The sequence below is a fragment of the Paroedura picta genome, chromosome 3 (assembly GCF_049243985.1).
Source record: "Paroedura picta isolate Pp20150507F chromosome 3, Ppicta_v3.0, whole genome shotgun sequence".
NCBI lineage: Eukaryota > Metazoa > Chordata > Lepidosauria > Squamata > Gekkonidae > Paroedura > Paroedura picta.
The window spans coordinates 41,397,481-41,424,571 of NC_135371.1; the positions used below are offsets into that span (position 1 = coordinate 41,397,481).

Consider the following 27,091-nt stretch of genomic DNA (forward strand, 5'->3'; position numbering starts at 1 on the left):
TCCTACTCAAAAGAGAAACAAAAGGATCGACGGAGCCAATGGAGGAAGCAGAGGGGCGGGACCGACAGGACAGGAACGGCAAGGCCTTAAAGGAGCAGGTACTCAACCTCTGCTCGAAAGTATAGGCACTCGGTGACAGCGAAGGAGAGACATGCTTTTTGACCGCACAGCACTAAACGCTGTAAGATTCCTACGATCTGCATATAGATCTTATGCAAAAGTGCCCTTCAGCTTGCCCCATCCAGAGTACATATTTACTGCCGCAGCAAGCCCTCAAGGTTCTGTTTACCAAAACACTTTTGGAATCCAGATTAATATGGGATACGAAAGTATTCTTATCTCTTGCCTCCTCCATCGATAGTTAAATAAGGCTTATACCACAGGCATGCAAAGTAGAAAAAAACTTCAGCTCTGATGGCATAAACAAAGCAAGGCTTGACTGCACTGAATAATCTTACCAATTATCTAGCCACCTGAAGAAGCGTAGCTAGGGATCAAGACTGGAAATATTGGGAAGATGTTATGGTGCCTTTACTTTCCAGTTTGGCTTAGTCCCTTGGGTTATGGGGATATATTTGTTCTGAAGAAGACTTTACTGTGTGTAAATTCATTTCCTGTGATGGTACCCAGACTGGCCACTCCCTCCTTAATCATATGAACATTCAGAGCTGCCTTACAGCCAGTCAGACCAGTGGCTTATTAAGGTCAACTATCTACTCTGGCTGGCAGTGGTTCTCCAGGGCTTCAAGCGGAGGTCTTCCCCAACACTTACTACCTAACTGGAGAAACCAAGGATCGAACTTTGAACTTTCTATATGCAAAGTGGGTGCTCTTGTCAACAAACAATGGGTCCCTTCTCAAGTTTGCCCGGGTCTCATGTTAATGTCTTTTAGAGCAGGATGGACAAAAGGTAGATCATGGTCTGCGAAATCTCCCTGAGATATAAAAGATCTCCCAAATTTCCTGATTTCGTTCACCGTGGCTTAAATGTGTCCCAGGCTTTATGTTCCTCACCTGTAAAATTACCATATTAACTTATTTCCTTTGACAGTCTTTATGTAGCATATTCGGTGTTTGATATAGCAATTCCTGATGTACATTAACTCAGATAAAACTTTGTATGTAAGGTTCAAACAAAGTTTGAGTCCAAGGCCACCATTAAGACCCAGACAAAAATTCAATGTATAAGCTTTTGTGTGTAATTTGTGAACAGGGATGGGGAATTGATAGATTGTGATTACACTGTGGATGGGTTAGCTACAGGCAGTTGTGACTGCTTCTGTCATTTCCCTTTGGGGAAGCATTTGACTTTTGTCAAGCTCATGCAGGGCAGCCCTAAAAAAAATTGGTTTTCAAAAATTAATTAATTTATTTTAATTTTATTATATTTATAATACCGCCTTCCTTGTGGCTCAGGGCTGTTTACATTGGAATGTTCACAATATGGTACAGTCTAACGTCTTGGTTTGAATGCATAATGTTTTTAACAGTAAGAACTTGTATCAACTTTCATAATGCAGTATAGTATAGAATAACTTGGTTTTGCTACTTCAATTTAACATTCAACAACTGCACTGTGGATTCAGTTTTTCTTCAATGGGTGCAGTTAGTAGTAGGAGTGGTCTCTGGGCACTGGTTGGTGGCAGGTTAATTTACCTCGACTGAAAAGCCTGGTGGAAGAGCTCCAGTTTGCAGGCCCTGTGGAATTGTTTTAGCTCTGGCAGGGCCCTGATGCTGTCTGTGAGCTCATTCTACCAGGTGGGGGGCACGACAAAGAAAACCCAGGCTCTGGTGAAGGTCAGTCGAGCTTCCCTGGGGCCAGGGATCACCAGTTTGTTGATGGTAGTGGAGCGTAGTGCTCTCTCTGGGGCATAGGTAGAGAGGCGGTTTCTCTGGGCCCAGATTGTGTATGGCCTTGAACCTTATTGTGATTGTGATTACCAGAACCTTAAACTGGTCCTGGTTAAACCTTAAACCTTATCACTACATTTTTACACTTTTTTTATCTGGGTGTGTTGATTTAGATCATTGCTATTGTTAGTTACCTTAAATACCTTTATTCCAAATGTGTTATTGTGAGATGGTGCTCTCACAATGTGTTTGTGGATCACACTGGAACTTGTGGGATTATGGGTGAGCAGCTGACATGTGAATGTGAATCAGTGAGCAGTTTTGACATGTGACAAAGGGGAGGAAGCTGGAATGCGATTCCTTTTGTTCCCTTCAGTGTTATGGTGTGACACAGAAGCAAAGCAAAGACACATTCAAACAGACAGGCAAGTAAGTTACTAGCTGCCAAGCAAAAAGCCTAGGAGGTTCATTGACGAGAAATGTGATATTCAAAAGTGGGGCAAAATTAAACAGGAATACTTAAAGTCTAATAAAACATGAGCGAGGTATTTTGACTGGATTTTTACTGGCCTGTCTTTGTAACATCTTCCTACTCCTCTCTTCATGTGGGCTGGAGTTTTTATATCTAAAATAATGAATGAACACACTGGTATTTAAAATGGTAATATTCAGCAACCAATGGAGGGTTAATGTTCCAGAGCATTCTGCTGGTAATCTTCTATAAAGAGTTTCAAAGAAGAATTCAATAGAAAAGGGAAGAAGCAAAAGATGTGTCCTCTTATTCTTTTGTACATGATGTGGTGCAATCAGGAATGACAAAGACAGGCCACAGAAACTAGGCCCCTCAGTAGCTTTCAGTAGGAAGCTGCAACTCTTTATGCAGTTACTCAGCAATAAACCCATTGAACTCAATGGAATTTATGACTGAGTAAAGGCACACAATTAAATGCTTTTCATACTCTCCCTCCAAAACATCAGATACAGGCTGCAGAGATAAGGAGAATGACAATAATGAGGTTTTTTTTGGCCCTGACCGTCTTTCTCAAGGAAATGACCCTGATTAGAGAAAAACACCCACCAGTTTCTTTTTCTCCTGACATTCAAACTAACTTGTCAGTTCAGTGTATCTGAAAGAGTGTAAATCTATGCATGCTCTCAATTCTTGCTTATACCCAGAATTGGACTTTGTTGATCTTGCAGGTGCCACTGGACTCAAACTTCAGCATCATATCTATTTGCTAACTTGTGTATTTGTATGTTAATTTACTGCTATCCACAGATTTTACCAACCGCATTAATCCAGTCTCAACTATAATCCCCCAGTTATTTATGCATCTTGGTTGTAACTTGCCCTTTACTGGCAAGTTACTTGATTCTAACTTGCCCCTTAGTTTAGGAATTCCTGTTTTACTGTACCCAGCATTAAACTTTGTTGGCCTTAAAGGTGCCACTGGACTCGGCACCTTGTATTCGGTTGCTTCAGACCCACGTGGCTACATGCCCACTTGAATTATTTGCAGAATTCATGCCATTGGAACCTCCATGCAAATCAACTGCACTTCTGGGATGCAATCTCATGCACATTTGGAGCCTGATGCAGTGCATACTTACTCTGGGGGAAAAACACACACACATCCACACCACTTCTGAATGTCTTTTGTCTTTAAAACTCTACAGATCGCCATAAATCAGTTGTGATTGAGCGACAACAAAATTAAAAATCCAAGTACAATTGTGTCTGAGGAAGTGCGCATGCACCCGAAAGTTTACTTTGAACAAAACTTTGTTGGTCTGAAAGGCGCCACTAGACTGTAAATTTGTTCTCCAATTACAAACAGTACGAGGATCGTCTATACAGGCATAGGATCGGGCCGCGCCTCACCCGATTCGCTCATCTCTTTCTTTTCCAGCTTGTCAAGCTTATTGGCCTTCCGTCCGGATAACGTCACGATTCCGCCGTCATTCATGGGCGATTAATATTCATGACCGGGTTCTCCGACGTTCGCTTACAGAAGAGGCTCCGCCTTATCTGCATATTCAGTAGCTGGCGTGTCATTATTCATGAGCTTTCGCGGGCTTTTCAACCACGTGATTTTTATTTCGCGCGGAATCCGGACTGCTGCTGCTGTAGCCGAAAGGGACTGTGCAGATTGCTGCAGAGATGGCGGTAAGTGTGCGCGGCTGTTGGCGTTACCCTACTGCTGGGGAGTCAAGGGAACTACCTTGCGTGGAATTTCCCCGTTCCTGGCCGGGAGGTGTTCTCTCCCTGCCCACCCCGCCCATACCACGGCTCCTTTCCTCCAAGTTCATTGTGCTCCAGGCATTGGCCAGACGATTGGGTTGTCCCTTAAAAAAACCCTTTTCCTTCGTTGCTCAGCTCCGGGATCTGCAACCATCCGCGGGGAGGGGGGTGCTTTCTGGGGTGGGAGTCTGATTTTAAGATTCAGCGCCTTAAACTCTTCCCTCGGAGTTCGGGGAAGATTTTCCCATTTGTTTAAACTTAGGCATGAATTTGTATCATGGCCGAATTCTTGCCTGTACAGTTTCAGACAGCAGAGGGAGCTCACAGTTCCTCTGCTTAAAAAAACACAAACACTAAACTCCCGGAATCCTAGCATAGTAAACTAGCGTGTTTGGGAAGCGTCTCTTAGTGTATGTGCGTGTTCCTGAGTCTTGCTCTCAGGCCTATAAACCCTCCACTATATTTTGAACGGGAACATCCAGGGGTGGCCAAGCTCTGGATCTCTGGATGTCTATGGACTACAATTCCTATGAATCCCTGCCACCGTGGGAATTGTAGTCCAAGGACGTCTGGAGATCCAAAGTTTGGCCACCCCAAGTACATCTTTATTTCCCTTTCCCAAGGTGCTCAAGGCAGCATGTACCGAACTCACCTCCTCCATTTCCTTATTACAACAACCCTGTGAGGTGGTTTAAACAGACAGTGACAGGCTCAGTGTCCCTAACCTAGTGACCCTCATGGCACAAATGGAGACTTGGGCCTAGTTTGACTCTCCAGGCAGGACAGCCATCCCAGCCATGGGTCTCCTTGTAACTTTACTCAAAAGAGCCTCAAAGAGAAAGATGGGCTATAAACAAAGTAAATAAATACTTCCCATGAGAACTAGGCTGTTGATTTCCTGCCTTAAAAGAAGAAGAAGCTGGATCCCAAGAAAGCAGCTGGAGTTGTACTGGTTGACAGTTGCTAACCTTCAGGTGGAACCTGGAGATCTTCTGCCATTACAGTTGCTCATCAGGCAGCCAAGATCATGGCTTGTTTAGAGGGTGGATTCTACAGCATTATATCCTGCAATATTATCTCTTGCTGCGGCTTCACCCCCAAATTCTCCAGGTATTTTTTTCCAACCCAGAGCTGGCATCCCTATATATGGTACATTTTAATTTGCTGTGCATGCTTTGAAAATTGCCTTGTTTTTTGTATTGCTACCCATAGAATGCCTGCCCTCTCCCACTTGTCACTTAAACTTGTCACTGTCTGTTTCTTCAGGACTCCTCTGAGTCGCTCAACGTGGCCACCAGCCCTGCACGCAGTTCTCGGCGGGGGGATGCCTTCACTTCTAGCCCGGGGAGAGACCTGCCACCCTTTGAGGATGAATCGGAAGGCCTTCTGGGGACTGAAGGCCTCCCTGATGAAGAAGATGATGAGGGGGAGGAGCTGATTGTCGATGGGATGGAACGGTAGGATGGGTGCTTGTGCTTACGCGTTTTGAGGCTGGCAGTCTGAGTGATGGCTTGGTAGATCTGATTACTGGGTACAGGGTTTAGTCTAGAAGCAGTGCGCTGCCAAGGTGCCAGTGCTCTTCATAGGGCAAAGTTCTCCATGGCTGAACGGCTTGGGTTCATTTTGAAAGTTGAAATATTGTGGTTGAATTTGGATCTTATCGATGGACACAGCAAACAGAAATAGGTGGGCGCAGAAGTGATGGTAATTTCACCAGGATTTATTGCTGGCAATACCACAAAAATGGTTTGAAATTCTCCTCTTCCAATGATGTTTCCTTCCAAAGATATTTAGGAATATTAGCCCTGATATTTATGTATTTATTTATGTATGTATTTATTTATTTATTTGATTTTTATATCGCCCAGGGCAGTTATAGTCCATGGGCCATTATCACATGTAACGTGATCTTATTGATTAATTGTCATATTTGTAGTATAGCCAGAAGATCCTAGGATTATCTGGCAGATGGGCAAGAGACATTTGAAGGTGATATACCATTGCCTGCCCCAGCATCATGCCTTTGGTATTCCTTGGAGGTCCCCCATCCAAATACTAGCTGGGGTTCACCTTGCTTAGCTTCTGAGATCTGATGAGGGCAGGCTTTCCTGGGCCGTCCAGGTCAGGGCTATGTGAGATGAGATAGTTCTGGATGCAGATAGGCATTTTCATTCTCATCAGAAGATGAAGCCAGGCCGTTTTAAGGAGCACAGATAAGCATCTGGACAAGTGGAAAGATACTTACAGTTGCTGGTCTCTAGAAGCCCGTGCCTTTTGCATTCCCCTTCTGTCTGTGAGGTTACCATTTAGAATTAGCATACAGCTTAGTTTGCTTGATTAATTTTTATGAGGTTTAGATTTTGTTGCCATGTTGTACCTTGAAGATTTGATGTTAATAAATATTGATGTAAATAAACATTAGTTATAGGATCTTCCTCCTTATGTCACTGGCATACCAACCCAGCAGTCAGAAGAATACACTGACTGATGCTCACAGGCATGGCTTTGACAAGCTTGCTGGCTGCAGATGTGAAGGTGGGACCCCACAATCCACTTTCACCACAACCTGTGCTGCTCCTGTTAGCCGTTAATGTATATCTCTTAACATACAGAAAATTCAAGGTATATAGTTTTAAATCATGCAATCAGTGAAAACTGAGAGGTGGCAGGATTATGTGAGCTTGTGCATTTGGACCTTCTTGTGCATAGCAGCTGGAGGTGGACCAGGCAGGTGTGATCCTTTTCCCCACCACACCTAAACAGCCTGTCTATCTGTCTGTCTCCAGAACTGACCCTTTGAGCAATACAGACTTTTGCAATGCTTATTGCTGTTAATGGATAAAGAAATAAATGGCCCAGATCAGCATCCGACAAAATTGGGCAGCTGTTCCCACCTTTAGAGATCCTAAACACAATCGAGGAACCGGCACAATCCAAATTCAGTCTCCTCCCTGCTCTCCTTGGCCAGCGGAAAGGGTTATTGAAAGATCACAGGAGTTATATAAGCAGGATGTTTTGCTAGAAGAGTAAGGTATTTTCCCTGTCGGCGTCCCTTGCTGAGTGTGTGGGTACATGTGCATGAGAGAGAAAGACAAAGTGAAAGAAAACACTTGGGAGTTGTCCTTGGAATACCTTGCCGCAGGGACTGTGGTGTATTGAAAGAAGTTGTGTCTGTAGCAATGTGTGATGTGTCTGAATCTCACGGCATATTCTTCCTGTTACAAACAAATAAAGAGGTGAGCTATCTTTTTGGCTTCAGTGCACTCATAAAACCTAACCTCATCATGGTAGCAAGTTAACATTCTATTTATTAAATAAATATGCCAGTATTTTGAATGCCAGCGAATATACCATTCCTGCAATGCCGTACATCAGATTTCTAACATAGAATAGAGTTGGCCGATGATCCTGAACTGAGAACAGTGGCATCTAACGCAGAACGTTAAGTGTGAGTTCCATCGAGGCCAAGTCTCCATGCCATACTGACTGAGATCTATGGGCCTCTAGGGACTACCGCCATATTCCAGAGCTGGATGTCTATGAACCGGAGGGCTTAGCCATGGATGATGAAGACCTGGAGGAACTGACTGCCAGTCAGAGGGAAGCAGCTGAGCGGGCAATGAGGCAGAGGGACCGTGAAATGGACCGTGGCCTGGGCCGCATGCGGACTGGTCTGCTTTATGGTATGTCTTTGCAACTTGCTGCATCCACACACAACCCACTTCTTGAAGACCCACTCATTGCGTGTCCCCCACAACAAATGGTTCCCTCTGGCCTGATTCACTTTGCAGTTAGATTCAAATGGGTAGCCGTGTTGGTCTGAAGTAGCACAATCAAATCAGAGTCCAGTAGCACCTTTAAGACCAACGAAGATTTATTCGAGGCGTGAGCTTTGCTTGCACTCGAAAGCTCACACCCTGAATAAATCTTAGTTGGTCTTACTGGACTCTCACTTTGCAGTTGTAACTGAGCCTGCAAGGCACGGCTTTTAGTCTCAGATGAGACAGGGAGCTCATCTAGGTTGCGAAGCCACAGAGACTGGATCTCCAGATCTGTTCACAGCAGATGAGTGAGAAGAGAAGACGGGTGGGGGGAGGAACCTGATCTCATCCTCGGGGGCCGTCACACTTTGCTGCTTCTTTGCTGCTTCTGCAGGGCAAGATTCTAGCAGGCTTTTAGTTACAGGAGGGAAAAAGCTCAGCGGTTAAGAGAAATATCCTGATGGTAAGAGTAGATTGACAGTGGTTAGCAGGTAGGTAGGACTTGCTTTCCCTTTGTGGTGGTTTTCAGGCAGAGGCTAGACGGGCACCTGTCAGGAATGCTCTGGGTTTTGGGATCGGCCTAAGTGACTTACAGCAGGGGTAGTCAACCTGTGGTCCTCCAGATGTTCATGGACTACAATTCCCATGAGCCCCTGCCAGCAAACGCTGGCAGGGGCTCATGGGAATTGTAATCCATGAACATCTGGAGGACCACAGGTTGACTACCCCTGACTTACAGGACATCCCTCCTGACTATAAGGCAAGGAGAGTTGGAGAATAAGCATGAGACCAAGTCGTGTTTTCTGGGGGTCTATGCAGAGTATCTTTTTTATGCCCTTGGCCTGCTATGGGCGGATAATATCCACATCCCAGTCTGACCTGGCTTTCCCTTCCCCCTCCTCCAGAGAGCGATGATGAAGAGGAGGATCGCCCTTTGCGGAAGAGGCGCATGGCTGAGCGAGCGGCCGAGGGCATAGAGGATGAGGACGAAGACATGATCGAGAGCATTGAGAACCTGGAAGACATGAAGGGGCACTCAGTGAGGGAGTGGGTGTCTATGGCGGCCCCTCGACTTGAAATCTACCACCGCTTCAAGAACTTCCTGAAGACACACGTGGATGACCATGGCCACAACGTCTTCAAGGAGAGGATCAGTGACATGTGCAAAGGTAGAGCTGCATGGAAACGGGGGAGGAGAATGATGGGGAGATAGGCTACTTGGATCAATTGCTATCTACTTCCTCAATGTTTTTGTCTACTTTCCAGCCTTTTCATTGGGAGGATAGAAAAAGGGTTCCTACAGTTGGTCCCATCAGTCAGAAATCCCTTTAGCAGAAGAAACGTTGTACTTGTCAGAGGATGTACCAGAGTTTGTTCATCTCCTGAAAGCCAGCGTGGTGTAGTGGTTAAGAGTGGCAGCCTCTAATCTGGAGAACTGGTTTGATTCCCCACAAGCCACTTGCAGCCAGTTGGGTGATTTGGGGTCAGGCACAGTTCTGTTAGAGCTGTTCTTGCAGAGCAGTTCTCTTAGATCTCTCAGCCTCACCTACTTGTTGTGGGGAGAGGAAGGGAAGGCGATTGTAAGCCACTTTGAGACTCCTTCCGGTAGTAAAAAGCGGGGTATAAAAGTCCTTTAGTCCATCGTTTTGACTGGTTGTTCAGCGTACAACTTCTCTTCTTTCCATGGCTGCCATATGGGTGATTTATTTAAGAACCATATTGTTCATAGAATAATCCCCACGTGTAACTCCACAATTATTATTGCTGCTATACTAAAATGACTTTCTGTTCTTATTAGTCACAGCTATAATTGATCTAACAGTCATTTTTATCTGATCATGAAGAAGACTGTAACTGTTCATATAGGTTGTTCTTACGGTCCTTTGTACGGTTTAAATGGTCCTTTGTACGGTTTAAATTCCCAAGGGTAGGTTCCCATGCCGTTAGTAAAATCTGCATAGTGGACCAGCCAGTACTGTGGTTGAGGGCTCTGCAAACTCAGGGGAAAACCCCAGGTTTAGAGAAGAAAATCTAACTTGGTAGAAAAAATGGGGGAAGGGAAATCTTGCTCCTGACATCTGCACATGCACAGATGTTGGAAGAAAGCAAAGCTGCTATGGTTAAGCGTCTCTTGTTTTGGATGTCCGTAGCAGCGTACCACAAGGCACCTGCTGCAGGGTTCCGTGGGAGTCTTGGGAATGGTAACTAGGCTAAGATGGGGGGGATAGTCCTGAGCAGAGGGGAAGTGGGGGAGAGGGGAAAATGAGTTTTTTCCCTTCCCCAGAATTCCTCATGGGTCGCCACATGAACTCTTCACTACAACCAGTAATGCATTATATAGCACTGTCATGTCTGCTGCTTTTACTGTCGGGTTTTATTTCAAACATTATTATGCAACGAGGGCAACATTTGAGCTCATATTCAGAATGTTACATATTGCTGATGCTGTTATTAGAGACTAGAATATGGTGTCCCTTTTATGGGGTAACAAAACAAACATCAGTGTTGCTTGGGAGGTTATAGCATTATTTAACAGGTAGAGCAATTCATTCAGTGCCTGATTCTTTCGGTATTTTAACGGAGTGGTGGGGGCGTTGTGTCACAAGCTCACCTCACCCCCTCTTGGCAGAGAACAGGGAGAGCCTTGTAGTGAATTATGAAGACCTGGCTGCCCGCGAACACGTCCTCGCCTATTTCCTTCCTGAGGCCCCAGCCGAAATGCTGAAGATCTTTGATGAAGCAGCCAAGGAAGTGGTGCTGGCCATGTACCCCAAATATGACCGGATTGCTCAGGAAATCCACGTTCGCATCTCCCACTTACCTCTGGTGGAGGAGCTGCGGTCACTCAGGTGAGTGGTCAGCTTGGCTTTAGCGAGGACAGACACTTGACGAAAGACTGCCTTCTCTTTAACTTTGGGTCCTACTTTATTTATTCATTTTATTGAATTAGTAGACTGCCTTTCTCACTGAGACTCGAGGCGGATTGCATTGATTTGATTAATTAAGTGCATTATTTTGACACATCTGTTTTGAGATCTCTAATAAATTAAGGAATAGGATTAAGATTCACAAATGGGAAAATCAGCCAATTTATGTCAAAGAACTACTGAAAATGGAATTACAAAAATAGACAACAGTGTAGTAAGAGCAGTCTAATATGTACAACACATATAATACATTCCAATGTGCATGGATAACATTCCCCTTTATAAAAGCACCTTCCTGAATCATTTTTATTCTGTCCTACTCTTTCTAGTAAACAAGGTTTCCTTAAAGAAGCCTTTCTCAACTTTCGTACCATTGATAAACCCCTGAACCATTCTTCAGGCTTTGAGGAACTCCAGAAATGATAATTAGCAGGCCACACTTCCCTGCCATGCCTCCAGAGGTCACCTGTCATCAGAAGTGACATAGCCCAGACACTCCTGCCTCCCCCCCCCCCTCCCCATTGCTAGAAATGGCCCAGCAACCTACTCTCCTGGGATGAGAACAAGGCTGAGGCGGGCATCTGCTGCTCCATCACCCACTGCCACCCCCACCCCCACTGCAGTTAAGTTAAAATGAGAGTATCAGTCGCTACCATGACAAGCCTCACCCAGCAAAGATTTATATGACCAGGTCCTCCCTTTCCAACCCCTCAAAGCCCAACTTTGGCCAAGGGGGGAGGGGGAGAGGCCATCATAACCACACATCTTACAATAATTTTTTGAAATTAAAAATATATTTAAAATTGCCTCCCACCTGATTGGTAAAATCCTTCTGGAGCTATCAAGAAGCCCCAGGGCTTCACCAAACCCCCTTGGAGAAAGCCTGCCTTAAAGGTACAGGCGTACGGTTAATCCTGTTATCCTTGCATCTGTGACCAGGGCTTTTAAACCAGGTTTGTCAGCCACTTGCTTGATCATTCAGTGGCAGCATTTGTGGGGGGGAATGAATAAGAGAGCAAAGGAATGCAATAGATTTTGAGGAGGTAAACTGTCTTGTATATTAAATATTTTCCTTAATATTTTCCCATTTTATTAATATTAATTAATATATCCTCCCTCCATTGTCTTTAGCACTAAGGTTCCTAACTACATCTCTAGCCTAGAGCAAGGGTAAGATTTAGTCTTCTTGCTGCCCCTTGCCAGGTTGTCTTCTCTATGCACCAGACATTGCCTTTCCCTACCACAGTAGCACAGAGACCATTGTAATCACTTTTCTCTTAGCTGCTTTGCCTACCTAACCTTGCTCTTGCCTTTGTTTTTTTTCCAGGCAGCTTCATTTGAACCAGCTGATTCGGACTGGTGGGGTTGTAACAAGCTGCACAGGGGTCCTCCCCCAGCTCAGCTTGGTCAAATACAATTGTAGCAAGTGCAGCTTCATCCTGGGGCCTTTCTGTCAGTCTCAGAACCAGGAAGTGAAGCCTGGATCCTGCCCTGAGTGCCAATCCGTTGGTCCCTTTGACATCAACATGGAACAGGTCAGTCACACTTGGGACAAGGTTAGGAATCCACCGTGGTGCTATAAGCAACCAGACTGTTCAGATTCTGTCTGTTAAGGTCACTTTCTCTTTTTCGTATGGTGTGTGTAGCCAGGAAATCCATGCATTGTCGGGCAGCCAGACAAGGGGCATTTGGAAGTGATTTGGCAATGCCTGCCTTTCGTGCCATGACCCCTAATGTTCCTTGGAGAAACTACCACCCAAGTCCATGAAGGTCTCCCCATCCAAATACTAACTAGGCTCAGCCTTGCTTATTTTCCAAGATCTGACAGGATTGCATTTGCCTAGGCTATCCAGATGAGGGCTCTGTTAAGGTATTGCTAAAAGAATTGGAGAACAAATCCAAAGTTGGCTTTTGCGTTGAGGGAAACAGATTGCCTCTTGCTGGTACGAGAACCTCATGTGATTTGCAAATGGTGATAGGGCAGGTGTGCTTGCACTTGGTCACTCTTGTCCTGTGCCCTGTTTTGCTGTTACCTCCTGTAAGGTGTCCTGTACTAAATTTAGCAGTTTCACGTCCCAGCCTATGCTAGCACCCTTATATGCCTTGCCTTCCTCCCCTTGTTGTAGCTGATGGTACAGTTTGCAACAGCCCTTTCTTGGGTCCCTCGCCAAGCAACTGATGGGGCTGGGGCTGGAAAGCCAGTTTGGTGTAGTGGCTAGGAGTGTGGACTTCTAATCTGACATGCTGGGTTCGATTCTGCGCTCCCCCACATGCAACCAGCTGGGTGACCTTGGGCTCGCCACAGCACTGATAAAACTGTTCTGACTGGGCAGTGATATCAGCGCTCTCTCAGCCTCACCCACCCCACAGGGTGTCTGTTGTGGGGAGAGGAATGGGAAGGCGACTGTAAGCCACTTTGAGCCTCCTTCGGGTAGGAAAAAGCGGCATATAAGAACCAACTCTTCTTCTTCTTCTTCTTCTTCTTTATGGTTCTCTGTGCCCAAGCTATACAAGTCAGGTGATCCCGCCGATCCATATCGCCAACCACCATGCTTTATGGGCAGCTGTGTGGACACCAGTCTTTGGGGGACTGGAAGTCTTCATGGGACTCGCAGTAGGGACTGTATTGTTTTCCATCTGGACATACTCCAGAGTGGTAGCTTGGAGTTACAACCTCACGTTTGTGGTGTGCACGCATGCAGACCACGTCTTGTGTGGATCCCACACAGGGAAGTAGGCTGCTGGCTGCCAAATTAATGATACAGCTCATACCTTTGAAACGTTTGAAACCAAGTCTGATACAAGCTGCCTACTGTTTTGGATTTGTATTGTTTGGACATTAGAGTCAATGGCCTGAAATAGCTTTAAATCCACAGAGTTCCATTATGAATAGTGATTGCCTCTGTATGGTTTCAGCCCAGAGTCAGGCCTCTAAAATGTTGCTCTTGCATTTGTATCTCTAATAAAGTGTGATTTAATGGAACACATCAGCTGTTCGCACTAGATGCTTTCCTGCAGCGTTGCATCACATGGTGGCCCAGTGCCGAGTTTTGCGGTGTAATGACTATCCTGGAATCTGAGAGCTCAGTTTCCTTCTGTAATTCTGCGCCAGTCATCAGTGCAGGCTTCTTTATTACTCTGAACCTCCTAATCATGCCTACCGATTCTCCCGCCAGACGGTCTACCAGAACTACCAGCGCATTAAAATCCAGGAAAGCCCCGGGAAAGTGGCAGCTGGCCGGCTCCCTCGCTCTAAGGATGCCATTTTACTCGCTGACCTGGTGGACAGCTGCAAGCCAGGAGACGAGATCGTAAGTATTATGTCTTAAAGACACAGGACAGCCGGAAAGTTCATGACCAGAATGTTGATCCCAGCCATAACATTTTGGAAAGGAAAGTTGCTTCTGAAAGTGGTGTACATCTTTCTAAAGCTTCTCACACTGATCCAGGAATTGTTTTTTTGGGGGGAGGGGTTATTTATTTTGGGTTTTTTTTGCATACGTAGCTGAAAATAAAAGCTGTCGTCCCTTGCACATCCATCTTTTTTTCTGCATGGAAAGTCCCTCTCAGACTAGGAATTGCTGGCTACTGACCCAGGATCAGTTTGTAGGCTCCATAGACATGAAGACAGGCTCCTGGCATGCTGTGTAGATTTTCAGTGAGCTGAAATGCATTGCCTGGAGAATAAACTCCATAGCAATGCAATGGACGAGACTGAAGTACTTACAGGAATGTTTGCTGTCCATGCAAAGGTTAGTCCTGTTAGTTAGTTATTCAGGGTTGTTCGAAGTTAGTTTTGTGGATGATGCACTCTTTTGTAACTTCTGCAGCTGTTATCAAAAGTGCTACAGAAAGCAACGGCAGTCACATGGTTCATAGGTTGGGAGAGCCTCTTGACACGTTAATCCTACAAGCTCCATTTAATAAAATAGGCCTTACGGTAACTACTGTAAACAACATTCAATACATTTGGCAGCTTGTTTCCTGAACTGCTCTGTCACGTACATGGCATCATGGGAACCCAAGTTTCTGCAGTTCCTTGAATGCCCAGGAATTTCCCTAGCAACTGTGACTTTGCAGCGTCCTTTTCTCTCTGCCTCCCAGGAGCTGACTGGAATCTATCACAATAATTACGATGGTTCCTTGAACACTGCCAATGGGTTTCCAGTGTTTGCCACTGTGATTCTGGCCAATCACATTGCCAAGAAGAACGACAAGGTAGCAGTTGGGGAGCTCACGGATGAGGATATGAAGGTCATCGTAGGCCTCTCCAAGGACGAGCAAATCGGAGAGAAGGTGAGGGTGGTTCCAAATTCTGCCATCGGGCTGATTGTCTGAACCTAGGGCAAGGAGCTGCATGTCCAAAATGGAAGAACAAGAAAGATTCTTCCTGATCTTGGTACCCCAACTGGGAGTTGCAGCTTCTGTCAAAAAAATAAATAAGCATGCTTTAAAATGTATGTCACCCTTTATCTATCACTCCTTCCAAAAATGAGATACCTGTTTAAAGAGCTTGCTCCTTGAGCCAGGCAAATGCTTGTGACCCCACTATAATTGGTATGCAAGACCTATGCAGGAGCAAATAAATTGTTTTCCACGACATTGGCCATCCAGTTCTATATAGTCTCTAAGCAGTTAAGGGAGCTTCTTTATGTTGATCAGAAACTGTTATTTGGTTCTTGTAAAGAACTTTGATCTGTGCAGTTTGGAGGGAGGATTTGGGGGCTTCCATTAAGGACTGCTTCTGGGGTGACAGTATGGTATCTTACCTTTAGCTTTGCCCTCACTGAGGTCAGCACAGTGTGGTGTTACCAAATCTGTCCTAGCTCCCTGGCACATAGGTGTGCTGTATGCCACAGTCTCCCCTTGCATGGTGGAGCAAACACCTGTATCTTTAAGGGCTGTGAGAAGTTTTCCTTTGGAGCCTGCAAGTCTTGCATGTCAAATGTACAGTGCTGGCCATTTAGCACCATGGGTGACCTGCTGGTTTGACTTCCAGATCTTTGCTAGCATTGCTCCTTCCATCTATGGGCATGAAGACATCAAAAGAGGCCTGGCCCTAGCCCTGTTTGGAGGAGAACCCAAAAACCCAGGTAAGTGAAAGTGCTAGTTCACAAAAGAAGCTGCAAGATCAGTGCTGTTTTTCTGTGGATGCTCTGAGTTCTTGCAGTGACACAGTGCTAAAGTTTGATTACATTCCAGAGAAATCTTGATCCATAGTTGCTTGAAAAAATCAGTACCTGGAGCCTTCATTTTTGTACAGTTCCCGTATCTCACTTCAGGGAGGTGGAATTGTTCGTTATACCAATCTGGATGTTACAGAAGACACAGACCAGCAGAACCTCTCTCCCACCATATTGAACCCTTAAATTCCAAGGTTTTGCATTAAGAAACTAGATGACTACATACAGTGTTATCCTAAACAGAGGATGTTTATACCCTTCTAAGTCTATTGACTTCAGTGAATTTAGGACTCTGCATAGCATGGCACCTACAGCCATTCACTCTCTTTTCCCTTAGTCCATCTAGATGCACCTCTTAGTTTCTCTTGTAGGATCCTTAGAGATGATGCTGGACTCTTCATCCTAAAGATAATTGACCCTGGGAACAGTGAGAAGACAGGCATCAATAGTATAAAATTCTGCATTCAGTTTATCTTTCACGTTAATATACTCAGTAACTTACTGTTCCACTTGAGGGCAGCACCAGCATTTAAAATTTGCTGACCCTCCCTCACTGGATTCATTTTTGGTCTTACCTGTTACAGGTGGAAAACACAAGGTCCGTGGTGACATCAACGTTTTGCTTTGTGGGGATCCCGGGACAGCCAAGTCTCAGTTCCTGAAATACGTGGAAAAAGTGTCCAGCAGAGCCATCTTCACCACCGGCCAGGGTGCGTCTGCCGTTGGCCTCACCGCTTACGTTCAGAGGCATCCAGTGAGCAAAGAGTGGACCTTGGAGGCAGGTGCCCTGGTGCTGGCGGACAGGGGGATCTGCTTAATAGATGAGTTTGACAAGGTGAGTGTTGATGGGGGCACACAGCGGAGCTTGGGTCACAGTCTGGGATAGACGTTGAATGATAGCAGAGCCTAGGTTGCCAGCATGTTGTAGCAGTTAAGAACGGCAGACTCTAATCTGGAGAACTGGCTTTGATGCCCCACTCCTCCACATGCAGCCAGCTGGGTGACTTTGGGCCAGTCACAGTCCTCTCAGAGCTGTTTTTACAGTGCCGTTCTCTTAGATCTCTCTCAGCCCCACCCAGCCAGGGTGTCTGTTGAGGGGAAAGGAAAGAAAAGGTGTTTTTAAGTGCTTTGGGACTCCTTTTGGTAGAGAAAAGCAGGGTATGAAAAAACGCAGTTCTTCTTAGTGCAGTCCTTCTGAACCTGGCAGCTGGGATGCAAAGGAAATGAGCAAGCGATGGTGGATTTTGTACTTCAGGGTTGGATGTGGAAACAGCTGCGCAGGTTAGGGGTGGATCGGTAAAGTCAGGCAGCACTAACTAGTGTCCAAAGAAGTCAGTTTGGTGCTTTCTGCCCTTGACGATCCTTAAACCCATCACTGGGCCCTTTGGTGTGAAAACTTCTGTTCATGTCTCCTTGGAGAGCAGCATCCATGTGAAGGGAAGGTTGTTTGGAACATGCTCAATGCTCAGCCTCTGCCTATTGGGTGTGTGAGCCTCCTTCGGCCAGCAGGCACTTGAATGCCTTTGTGATCCCTCAGATGAATGACCAGGACAGGACCAGCATCCACGAAGCCATGGAGCAGCAGAGCATCTCCATCTCAAAGGCGGGCATCGTCACATCTTTGCAAGCGCGCTGTACGGTTATTGCTGCTGCCAACCCCATAGGTAGGTACACTGGGGGATCGTGGCAAGGAAAAGCATTTGCCCCTTGGCACCGAATGGAAACTGCCCTGCCTTTTCCCCCCTCTGCTCTCTGTAAGTAGGTCTTGGGGAATGACGCCTTTGCCTGTAATAAGTACAGAAGAACCAGGGCTAAGGCACACATTATTGGAAAGCCTGAATTCCGCAGCTGTTTTGAAATGTGTTTATCCTTCTTACCGTAGGTGGCCGCTATGACCCCTCCTTGACTTTCTCAGAAAACGTTGATCTGACAGAGCCCATCATCTCTCGATTTGACGTCCTGTGCGTCGTCAGGGACGCGGTGGATCCTGTGCAGGTATGTGACCTGGCCAGAAGTTTTTGACCTGACCAAGATTTAAGGACATTCATGGCTACCCTCTTGCACTGTCCAGGCTATGGAAGGCAGGGAAGGGGAGTCAGTGTGGCCTGCTGGAGTCAGGTTAGTCAGGTCTGGGTTATGAGAACACAGGAGACATTCTTGTGTAATGTTGGGCCGGTCACACACTGTCGACACAAACCGCCTTGCAAAGCTGTTAGATCTAAACTAAAGAGTATTTGCCACTGAGATATGTGGAGGAAAGGCAGGGTCAAATTGTAAACTGCCCTGAGCCACAAGGGAGGGCTGTATATAAATATAATTAATCAATTAAAAATTATGCATGGGGGAGACTACACCCTGACAGGGCGGGTATTGTCATGTGAGAGCTAGTTATTTGTGCTGCTGTAGTCCCCCACCCACCCAATTGCATTTAGAATTGCAGGCCACTTAGACATGGAGCTAAGCTGTTCATAGGGTTTCAGCCTAGTGTTTCTCTCCCTATGCGTTCTTATACGTATTTTGATGTCCCTCAATTCTGTGACTTCAGCTGCTGTTCTCTTTCCTGACTCCCCTTGCAGGATGAGATGCTGGCTCGGTTTGTGGTTGGCAGCCACATCAAGCATCACCCCAACAATAAGGACGTTGTGAATGGAGGCTCTCAAGAGATAGTCCTTCCTAATACTTACGGTGTAGAGGCCATACCTCAGGAGGTCCTGAAGAAGTACGTTATCTATGCCAAGGAGAAAGTCCATCCCAAACTCAACCAGATGGACCAGGACAAAGTGGCCAGGATGTACAGTGAACTCAGAAAAGAGTCAATGGTAAAGTGACCACCAAGGGGTGTAGGACTTTGAGGCTGTGTTGGAGGGAGGGGGCAGAGGTCCATTGCTGAATTGCTTTAACTGGAGGTGCCAGGAATGGGACTAAGGATCTTTTATACTTGCCAAGTATATACTGTACCATTGAGCTATACCAGTCCTGCCTCGAGCTGTTGCCTGGAGCTTATTTAAAAGCTTATTTACTAATTTAGCCGGCAGGCATGAGAAGCAATGTCCTTCTTGGCTTTTTTTTTTCTTTTCTGACAGCAGATGGCACCCTCTCCCTGGTTCTTGGCATTGCTTGAATAGTAAAGTTCTCCAGTCTCTTGTAGGTTATTTATCTGGCTGATGTTAGTTTTATTTCTCAGGGGTTTTTTACATATTTGGGAGCTGAACAAAGTTTGAGCCCAATAGCACCTTATTAAGGCCAACAAAGTTTTATTCAAGGTAGAAGCTCCCATGGGGACACGACACTTCTTCAGATGGCCTTAAACTTGCCATTGGACTTCAATTTTGTTTTGCTACTTCAGACCAACATGGCTCCCACTTGAATTTACTTTTGGAACTGCAAGCCTAAAAAGATGCCAACGCAACACAGGGAGGAAATCTCTGTGCTTTAGGTTCCGTTTGTTCTTTCTTTAGGCGACTGGAAGTATCCCGATCACAGTCCGTCACATTGAATCCATGATCCGAATGGCCGAGGCCCATGCCCGCATGCACCTGCGGGATTACGTGATGGAAGACGATGTCAACATGGCCATTCGAGTCATGCTGGAGAGTTTCATCGACACGCAGAAGTTCAGTGTTATGAGGAGTATGCGAAAGGTGTGTGGGGATGGTTTTCTGTAAGTTGCATAGGCATGAGGTCCTGTCAAAACGTGTGGGAACAGAACAAAATTTCCATGTGCAGAATGAGGGGGTCCATTTTTCTTGATTTCTCCCCTTCTGTGGTAGGCCTCCTTTTCCTTCCCCTCTATTCTTGAGAATCTCCCATCCCTCAGGAGCTGTTCCAGTGCCCATCATTTCCAGAACTTCCATCTTGGAAGACTGGGAGCCGAGGCCTGGCCCAAAATGTACATCCCTGGCCCGAGAGAGGTTCACCTGGCCTTGGCCAGGGCCTTTTTGGTCCTGGTCCTGACCTGGTGGAATGAGCTCCAGGGAGACCTGTGGACCCTGCTGCAGTTGTTACAGTTCCACGGGGCTTGCAAAATGGAGCTCTTTCGCCAGATTTATGGTTGAGGCCAGTGCATTTAAGATCTAGGGCCTATCCTTGGGTTGCCAGCATATCAGACCTCCCTTGTCATCAGCCCCCTGGAGCACAAGAATACAGTTTGAGAGCAGGGCTGGGGGGCGGGGGGTAGTGAAGAAAGGGGATGCCTTTGAGGGGGGGAATCTATGGCATTATACCCCACTAATATCCCTGCCATCAGCTTCCACTCACAAATCTCCAGGAATTTTCCACCCTAGAGCTGGCAGCCCTACGTCCCCCCATACCCCAGAAAAGGGGGGGGGCTTAGAAATTGGTCATGGGTAATTAACAATATTTTTTTAAAGCAAAGGAAAAAGGGTTTTGTCTTCTCCCTCAAACATTGCAATGGGTTGGACTCTTGCTGGGTTCCTTTGAAAGAGAGCCCAGCATCTGTGGGACCCCAGCTGAAAAGACCCTGCCCCTTATCCTCCCAGTTCTTGCTTTATAAGCAGGTGGAAATCTGAGGTGGCTTCTCCTATAGACTGTTATCACACAACAGATGAAAGATAGTAGATTTCACTACTGGCCCCATGTCTTACTTCAGAAAGGCCATTCTGGTTTCTGTGTCATGCTTAGCCCAGAAGGACTCTTGCTTGCCTGAGCCTTGCCACTAATACGTGCTTCAGCCATTTAATGTTGGGAAGCCCCCTGGGGGTCTGAAATTGGGGTGCCATTCTCTTAGTCTCTCACTGCTAGCCTTCTAGGAAAATCCCAGTTTTGCTTCTTCGTAGGATGGCTCATCTATGAAGGTAGCCTTATATGAATAATGGCTTGGTGGCACAGGACTGTTCCCTCAGCTTTGAAGCAGAGATCGAGGGGGTGTTAGAATGTGCTTTTATCTTTTCTTTGCAAAATGTCACTGACTGTAGTGACTCTCTCGACCTTGCTTTCTACTCTCCCCACAGACTTTTGCCCGGTACCTCGCCTTCAGGCGGGATAACAACGAGCTATTGCTCTTCATTTTGAAACAGCTGGTCTCAGAACAGGTGATGTATCAGAGGAACCGTTATGGTGCTCAGCAGGATACGATTGAGGTTCCGGAGAAAGACTTGGTTGACAAGGTACAGGATTTCTCCTTTTCCATTTGTGTGTTCTGAGCCTGAACCTGGCCTGTTCTAAGCCTTTCCACTTAGGAGCTGCAGGGATGTTGGTAGTAGTTGACATGGACTAAAAAAGAACTTGAGTGCCTAGAAGTGGGTGAGGAGTTCTTTGCCTTAGCTTTTTCCCCCTCAGTCTCTACGTACATAGTCCTAGAATGGAAGTATTAATGGGAAGAGAGCTAAACATGCATAGACCAGAAAGATACAGCATTCATTTGGTAGCCACGAGAGGGCACTCTTTGAAATGTGAAGTCCATGTGGGTAATGGTGAATCCTGTCTGCCACTGGTTGTTCACATGCAAAGTGCAATGAGTTTGTACCTCTTCCAGTTCAGCTGAGTTTATTTTTATCTGGGTCAGAAAAATGAAAAGAAAAATGAAAAGCATGCCTACTGGATGGGGGATACGCTTCTAGGTAACACTGTGGGTGAACGAGACCTTGGGGTACTTGTGGATTGTAAACTAAACATGAGCAGGCAGTGTGATGATGATGATGATGATGATGATTAATTAATTAATTAATTAGATTTATTTCCCGCCACTCCCCGTAGGCTCGTGGCGGGTCACAATAGTCCTATACCCATTAAAATACCCATTAAAAGACTTTTAAAACAATCCCAACATGGCGGAAGCTCTCATTATTCCTATCCCATGCTATCAGAGCGGCAGGGAGGGTGGGGAGCAGATCTAACTTACTAGGTCCGGAGGCTAGGGGGGGAATGCTGGCACTCATTCGCTGACCCCGGCCTCAACCAAAAACCTGGTGGAAGAGCTCCGTCTTGCAAGCCCTGCGGAAAGCTGGTAAATCCTGCAGGGCCCGCAGCTCACCCGGGAGCTCATTCCACCAGGTAGGAGCCAGGACCGAAAAGGCCCTGGCCCTGGTCGAGGCCAGGCGCGCTTCTCTAGGGCCAGGGACGATCAGGAGATTCTCCCCCGCTGAGCGTAAAGCAGCGGTAAAAAAGGCAAATGCCATTTTGGGCTGTATCAACAGGGGCATCACATCAAAATCACAAGATGTCATAGTCCCATTGTATACGGCACTGGTCAGACCACACCTGGAGTACTGTGTGCAGTTCTGGAGGCCTCACTTCAAGAAGGACGTAGATAAAATTGAAAGGGTACAGAGGAGAGCGACGAAGATGATCTGGGGCCAAGGGGCCAAGCCCTATGAAGATAGGTTGAGGGACTTGGGAATGTTCAGCCTGGAGAAAAGGAGGTTGAGAGGGGACATGATAGCCCTCTTTAAGTATTTGAAAGGTTGTCACTTGGAGGAGGGCAGGATGCTGTTCCCATTGGCTGTGGAGCAAAGGACATGCAATAATGGGTTTAAACTACAAGTACAATGATATAGGCTAGATATTAGGGAAAAACTTTTCACAGAGTAGTTCAGCAGTGGAATAGGCTGCCTAAGGAGGTGGTGAGCTCCCCCTCAGTGGCAGTCTTCAAGCAAAGGTTGGATACACACTTTTCTTGGATGCTTTGGGTTGATCCTGTGTTGAGCAGGGGGTTGGACTAGATGGCCTGTATGGCCCCTTCCAACTCTGTGATTCTATGATTTTTAAGCCATGTTAATTAGAAGCTTTTATAGCCACATATTTTCTACACACTTTCCAATCCCTTTGGTTCAGTTTTGGTTAAGTCTGTAGATAGTTGGCAGGCAACTGGTGAGGATGAAGGGCAGACTTATTGAAAACAGGAGGGAGACCCAGCCTATGTACAGAGAAGTGTCTACATCACTGCCCATGTGACCCGGAAGTGACATCATTATGTCAGGTCTGTATTCTGGAATTTGGACAAAAATGACATGGTAAATTTGGTGTCTACCATAGTTTTTTTTCCATACCAAAGCATCACCTCAACTTATAAAAAAATAAATATGACATCACTTCTGGTCATGTGGTCATTGACATATACACATTGTGTGGGCCTCCCTCTTCTGCGAGTTAAGTATCCCCCGCTGGCCAACTCATCAGTGATCAGGGGACCCCTACTTCTACAAGGGGTTCTGGTGACCCTACCTGTGGGAGAGATTCAGTAGGCATGGAGGATGTCTCCCCCTCCTTTTCCTCCAGGACTGGATTAATTAAGCAACTCTTCTACATTTCCAGTTGACTAATGTATTTACAAGGGCCTAACTCTGATTAGAACAGCATTGTTGGCTTCCCCCAAGGCAGGCTTCAAACCAGCCAGGTACATCCCCCCTGGCTTTGTTTGTGCAGGTGCCTGTTTAAAGAGTGTGCTGGACTGCCTCTTAATGGTTGTTGAAATCTAGTAATGGCAAGAACAACATGAGAAGAGGCAAATGCCAAGTCAGTACAGTTCCAGTGGTACCCCAGCCAGTGTTTCTACCCCTTAATGTCTGTTTTCTGCTGAGATCCTGTACCTTGTGCTAGTGGGAGAAACCAGCCTTGGGGGTTTTAGCTTCTGTCTCTTCCCTCTCCTCCCAGGCTCGCCAGATCAACATCCACAACCTTTCTGCCTTCTACGACAGTGAGCTGTTCAAGATGAACAGGTTTAGCCGTGATGTGAAGCGGAAGCTGATTCTGCAGGCATTCTGAAGGTCATGAATTCCTGAGTAGCTGCAGAGAAATAACCGTGTGGAACTGTGCTTCGCATAGTGATGCAGGGGAAAAACAGAACCATCCCCTTCAAAAACTTGCAAGAAAGACCTAGAAACTCCGCTGTTCTGTGAGGAACTTCTGCATGAAATAAATAGAATGGCCCTGGGGGGTTTCATGCCCAGTGCTTCATGCTGAGCTCATTGGGTAAAACCCAATACTTTCTGCTGGCTCCAGATTTGAAATCTGCCTATTTGGACGGCAGACTATTGTCAAGAGTTGCTTAGTAGATCAGTTTATTCTTTCTGTAATTCAGTAGCTTTGGATAGCCTGAGCAGGGAAAGGGAAAGGAAGCATGCGTGAGTCATGTCCCCTTTTCCTCATGCTTGGGAAGTCCAAGCTGAGCCCACATGTTTTCCTCTTGGAAGATGTGCTTGTTTGTTCCTGATAAGGAGGCAGCTCGTGCATCTTCCACACAGTAGTGATGTGGGGACTTGGCTTCAAGCATTTGGCATGGAAAACGCTTCTGGTGTCTGATTGGAATGCCAAAAGCTGCTCACAGGTCCTGTGTCACTGAGTCATAGGTTGCATGGTGGTTCATGTGCTGTTGAGTGAAAGGATGATAGAGCCAGCTTTCTTTTTTGAAGTCTGCACTCTTTTGTTTTGTTCTCCTGCTGTGCTGTGCTGTGCTGTGGCGTGTCCAGTCCAGCCGAAAGATGAGAGGTTTGATAAGTTTTAATATGAGAAAATAAAAGTTCTGGTTTTTAAACATTAATGTCTTTAAAATTCTTGTCTGCAAATAAAGAAACCAACAGCGTTGTGTAGACCTTTTCCTTTTCTGTGAGGTTGTGAGATGGGGGAAGGTATTGGTGTCCAAAGCCTTCATTGATAGCATGGATAAATTACATGCTGTGTCTGCCTTGATGGGGGGCAGGAAGAATTTCTAGCTTGCCCTGACCTGGACTGTTTCTGCACTGGGAACTTTGCTGGCCTGGCTCTCATGCAGGAGCACAAATCTACGGCGGACAAGGTACGCCGGGCAAAATGCTCCCCCGTGTGGGAGCTGGAAGAGGCGGTGCAGCTTGCCCTGAGTCAGACTGAAGACCGCAGCCCCAGGGTGGAAACGGTCCTGGATAGCCCAGGCTAGCCTGACCTCATCAGATTTCGAAAGCGAAGGAGGGTTGGCCCTGGCCGGTATCCAGATGTGAGACCACCAAGGAATAGCGGGGTTGCGACATGGAAGCAGGCAACAGCAAGCCACCTATAACTGTATCTCGTTTTGAAAACCCCTGAGGGGTAGCCGCAAGTCAGCTGTGACTTATTGGCAAACAACAAACATTTCAGACTTCGTCACCAGTTGCTTGGTCCAGTACCGAGTTCTATCTCCTTTGCTGTGCCTTCAGTCAAATCACTTATTTGTCCATTACGCCTGCCTGTGTGGTCAAAGTCTCTCACCGTCTCTTCCATATAAACTGCCCAGAGCCATAAAGAACGGGAGGTATAAAAATCAAAGTAAGACCTGGTTTGAGGGCAAAAGGTGCCAGGCTTTGCCAGGCTCCTTTACAGATTAGAGACTTTTTTACATAGGCATTTTAGTGAGCTTTTAGAATTATTTTCAGTTATTACTCTGCCAGGGATGAGAAGTGGAGGATTAAGACACTACTGCTTGTGGCATCTATCTCCGTTTTCTCTCTATTCCTTCATTCTCCTCTGCTATCAGCCAGCCTCTTTTTGTTTCCTCCTCTTTGGATGCAGCTGCTAAATCTTTTCTCAGAACCTTCTTGATGCTCCACAGCCCCCTCTGTTCTTTTCTGGCTTTTGCTAATTACTTGTTCTCATACAAAATGCTTGCCATTTGTCTCTCATCCATTCTGTTTAAGCCTTTCCATCTTACACTACAATGGCCCTGAACTTTAAAGAAGTTTGTATACAATAGTCACAAATGCCACAATTTTGGTGGCCACCAGTTTGCATTTCTAATCATTATTAAAATAGACATTAGACTGTCTGTATTTACAATCAAGCTTTTTAGTAGGTCCCCAAACATGAAATTTTAGGTTTGATTTGTAAGAAAGAAGTGTCCCTTTTCCCAGTTTATAACTCCAAGGCCTTAAGGATTTCCTGGATCTGTGACTTGCATTCATACAGGATGTAGCCCTCTGTTCTTGAGTGTATTTAATATTACTGAGATTTGTTCTGTCTGTAACCTTCCAGTGCTCCCTTGTCTATGTGAATACAAAATTTAATGGAGGGGTACCTGTTCTTTCCTGGGCTGCATTAAGCAAATGCATACTCTGAAAAGATCTGAAGACACAGGTGTACATATTTGTGATTGAATCTGCACTCAAATCTGCTTTTAGTTTCACTTATATTGACTAAAATGACAGAAGCTATTTGGCTTATTTGCTAGAATTCCTTCCCTGGCTCCCTAAACTTGTTTAGGTAATGTGTAAATGACCTATGGGGTTTAAGTGAGATCTACTTTCCTAAAAGTAAATGTCAAATTTAGGTGGTAGTAGAAGAGAAGGGAGGAATTAGCACAGAAGCCGTATCAGTAGGTTGTAGTTACACAGGCAAAGGTGTCTTAGAACACATGCATCGATTCTCTGATATTTCACACATGCTCCGTGCATAGGAATTTGTTCTACGCTTCCCCCTCCACTCACCAAAGCATGGTCATAGTTAATAAGATTGTGAGAATATCTCTGAGATGATGTGTCTGGGGTAGACACAGCAAGCAGGGCCACCTCTGTCCCTTCCCTAACTTCAAAGCTTGATGCCTTCTTTTAACTTAAGTGGCTCTTATCGTAGAGAATGGCACCTTAGGCTAGAAGAAGGCTTCTTGGAGGATGCTTGGAGCCGCACCTTTGTGTGTGTGTGTGTGTGTACATGTTCACGTGCACTCGCACACTGCCATCAAGGCACAGCCGATTGATGGCGGACACAGCAAAGGGCTCTCAAGGCAAGGGAGAAGTAAAAGTGGTTTGCCATTGCCTTCCTCTGCAGAGTCTTCCTTTGAGGTCTCCTTTCCCTTCTTAGTTTCTGAGATCTGATGAGATTGGACCATACAATGCCTTCCATCCATCCCAGTATGCAGAGAATCTCCATATTTTCCTCCACCTCCTTATATTTCTGAGAATAGGAGGTATGAGATTTAATATTTGGCTAAAACTCTCCATCATTAGAGCCCTTTGCCATTGGTGACTCACTACACGGAAATGTCCATTTATATCTGGAGTGTTACAAATAATCTTTAATCTTGCAGGATACATGTTAAGTGCCTTCTTTCAGCATAGTGGCAGAAAAAAAAATTGATTCTTATTCCAGCCTCTGTTGGTTTCATTTACCAGAATCCAAAACATATTGTCCCAAGTTTTTGGAGCTTCCCTTAATTACCACCAAGCT

General features: G+C 45.9%; 1 protein-coding gene across 1 annotated transcript; it reads left to right on the forward strand.

Moving 5' to 3' along the window:
* Window positions 1-5: 5 nt before the first annotated feature.
* MCM2 (minichromosome maintenance complex component 2) lies at window positions 6-24,510 on the forward strand. The gene is made up of 17 exons (XM_077325394.1): window positions 6-98; window positions 3,762-4,018; window positions 5,360-5,550; window positions 7,601-7,776; window positions 8,760-9,023; window positions 10,484-10,703; window positions 12,109-12,316; window positions 13,958-14,092; window positions 14,886-15,077; window positions 15,781-15,874; window positions 16,549-16,799; window positions 17,502-17,628; window positions 17,847-17,959; window positions 18,541-18,783; window positions 19,423-19,605; window positions 20,935-21,090; window positions 23,576-24,510. The coding sequence occupies exons 2-17, from the start codon at window positions 4,013-4,015 to the stop codon at window positions 23,684-23,686; spliced, it is 2,670 nt and encodes an 889-aa protein (XP_077181509.1). The 5' UTR covers window positions 6-98; window positions 3,762-4,012; the 3' UTR covers window positions 23,687-24,510.
* Window positions 24,511-27,091: the final 2,581 nt, after the last annotated feature.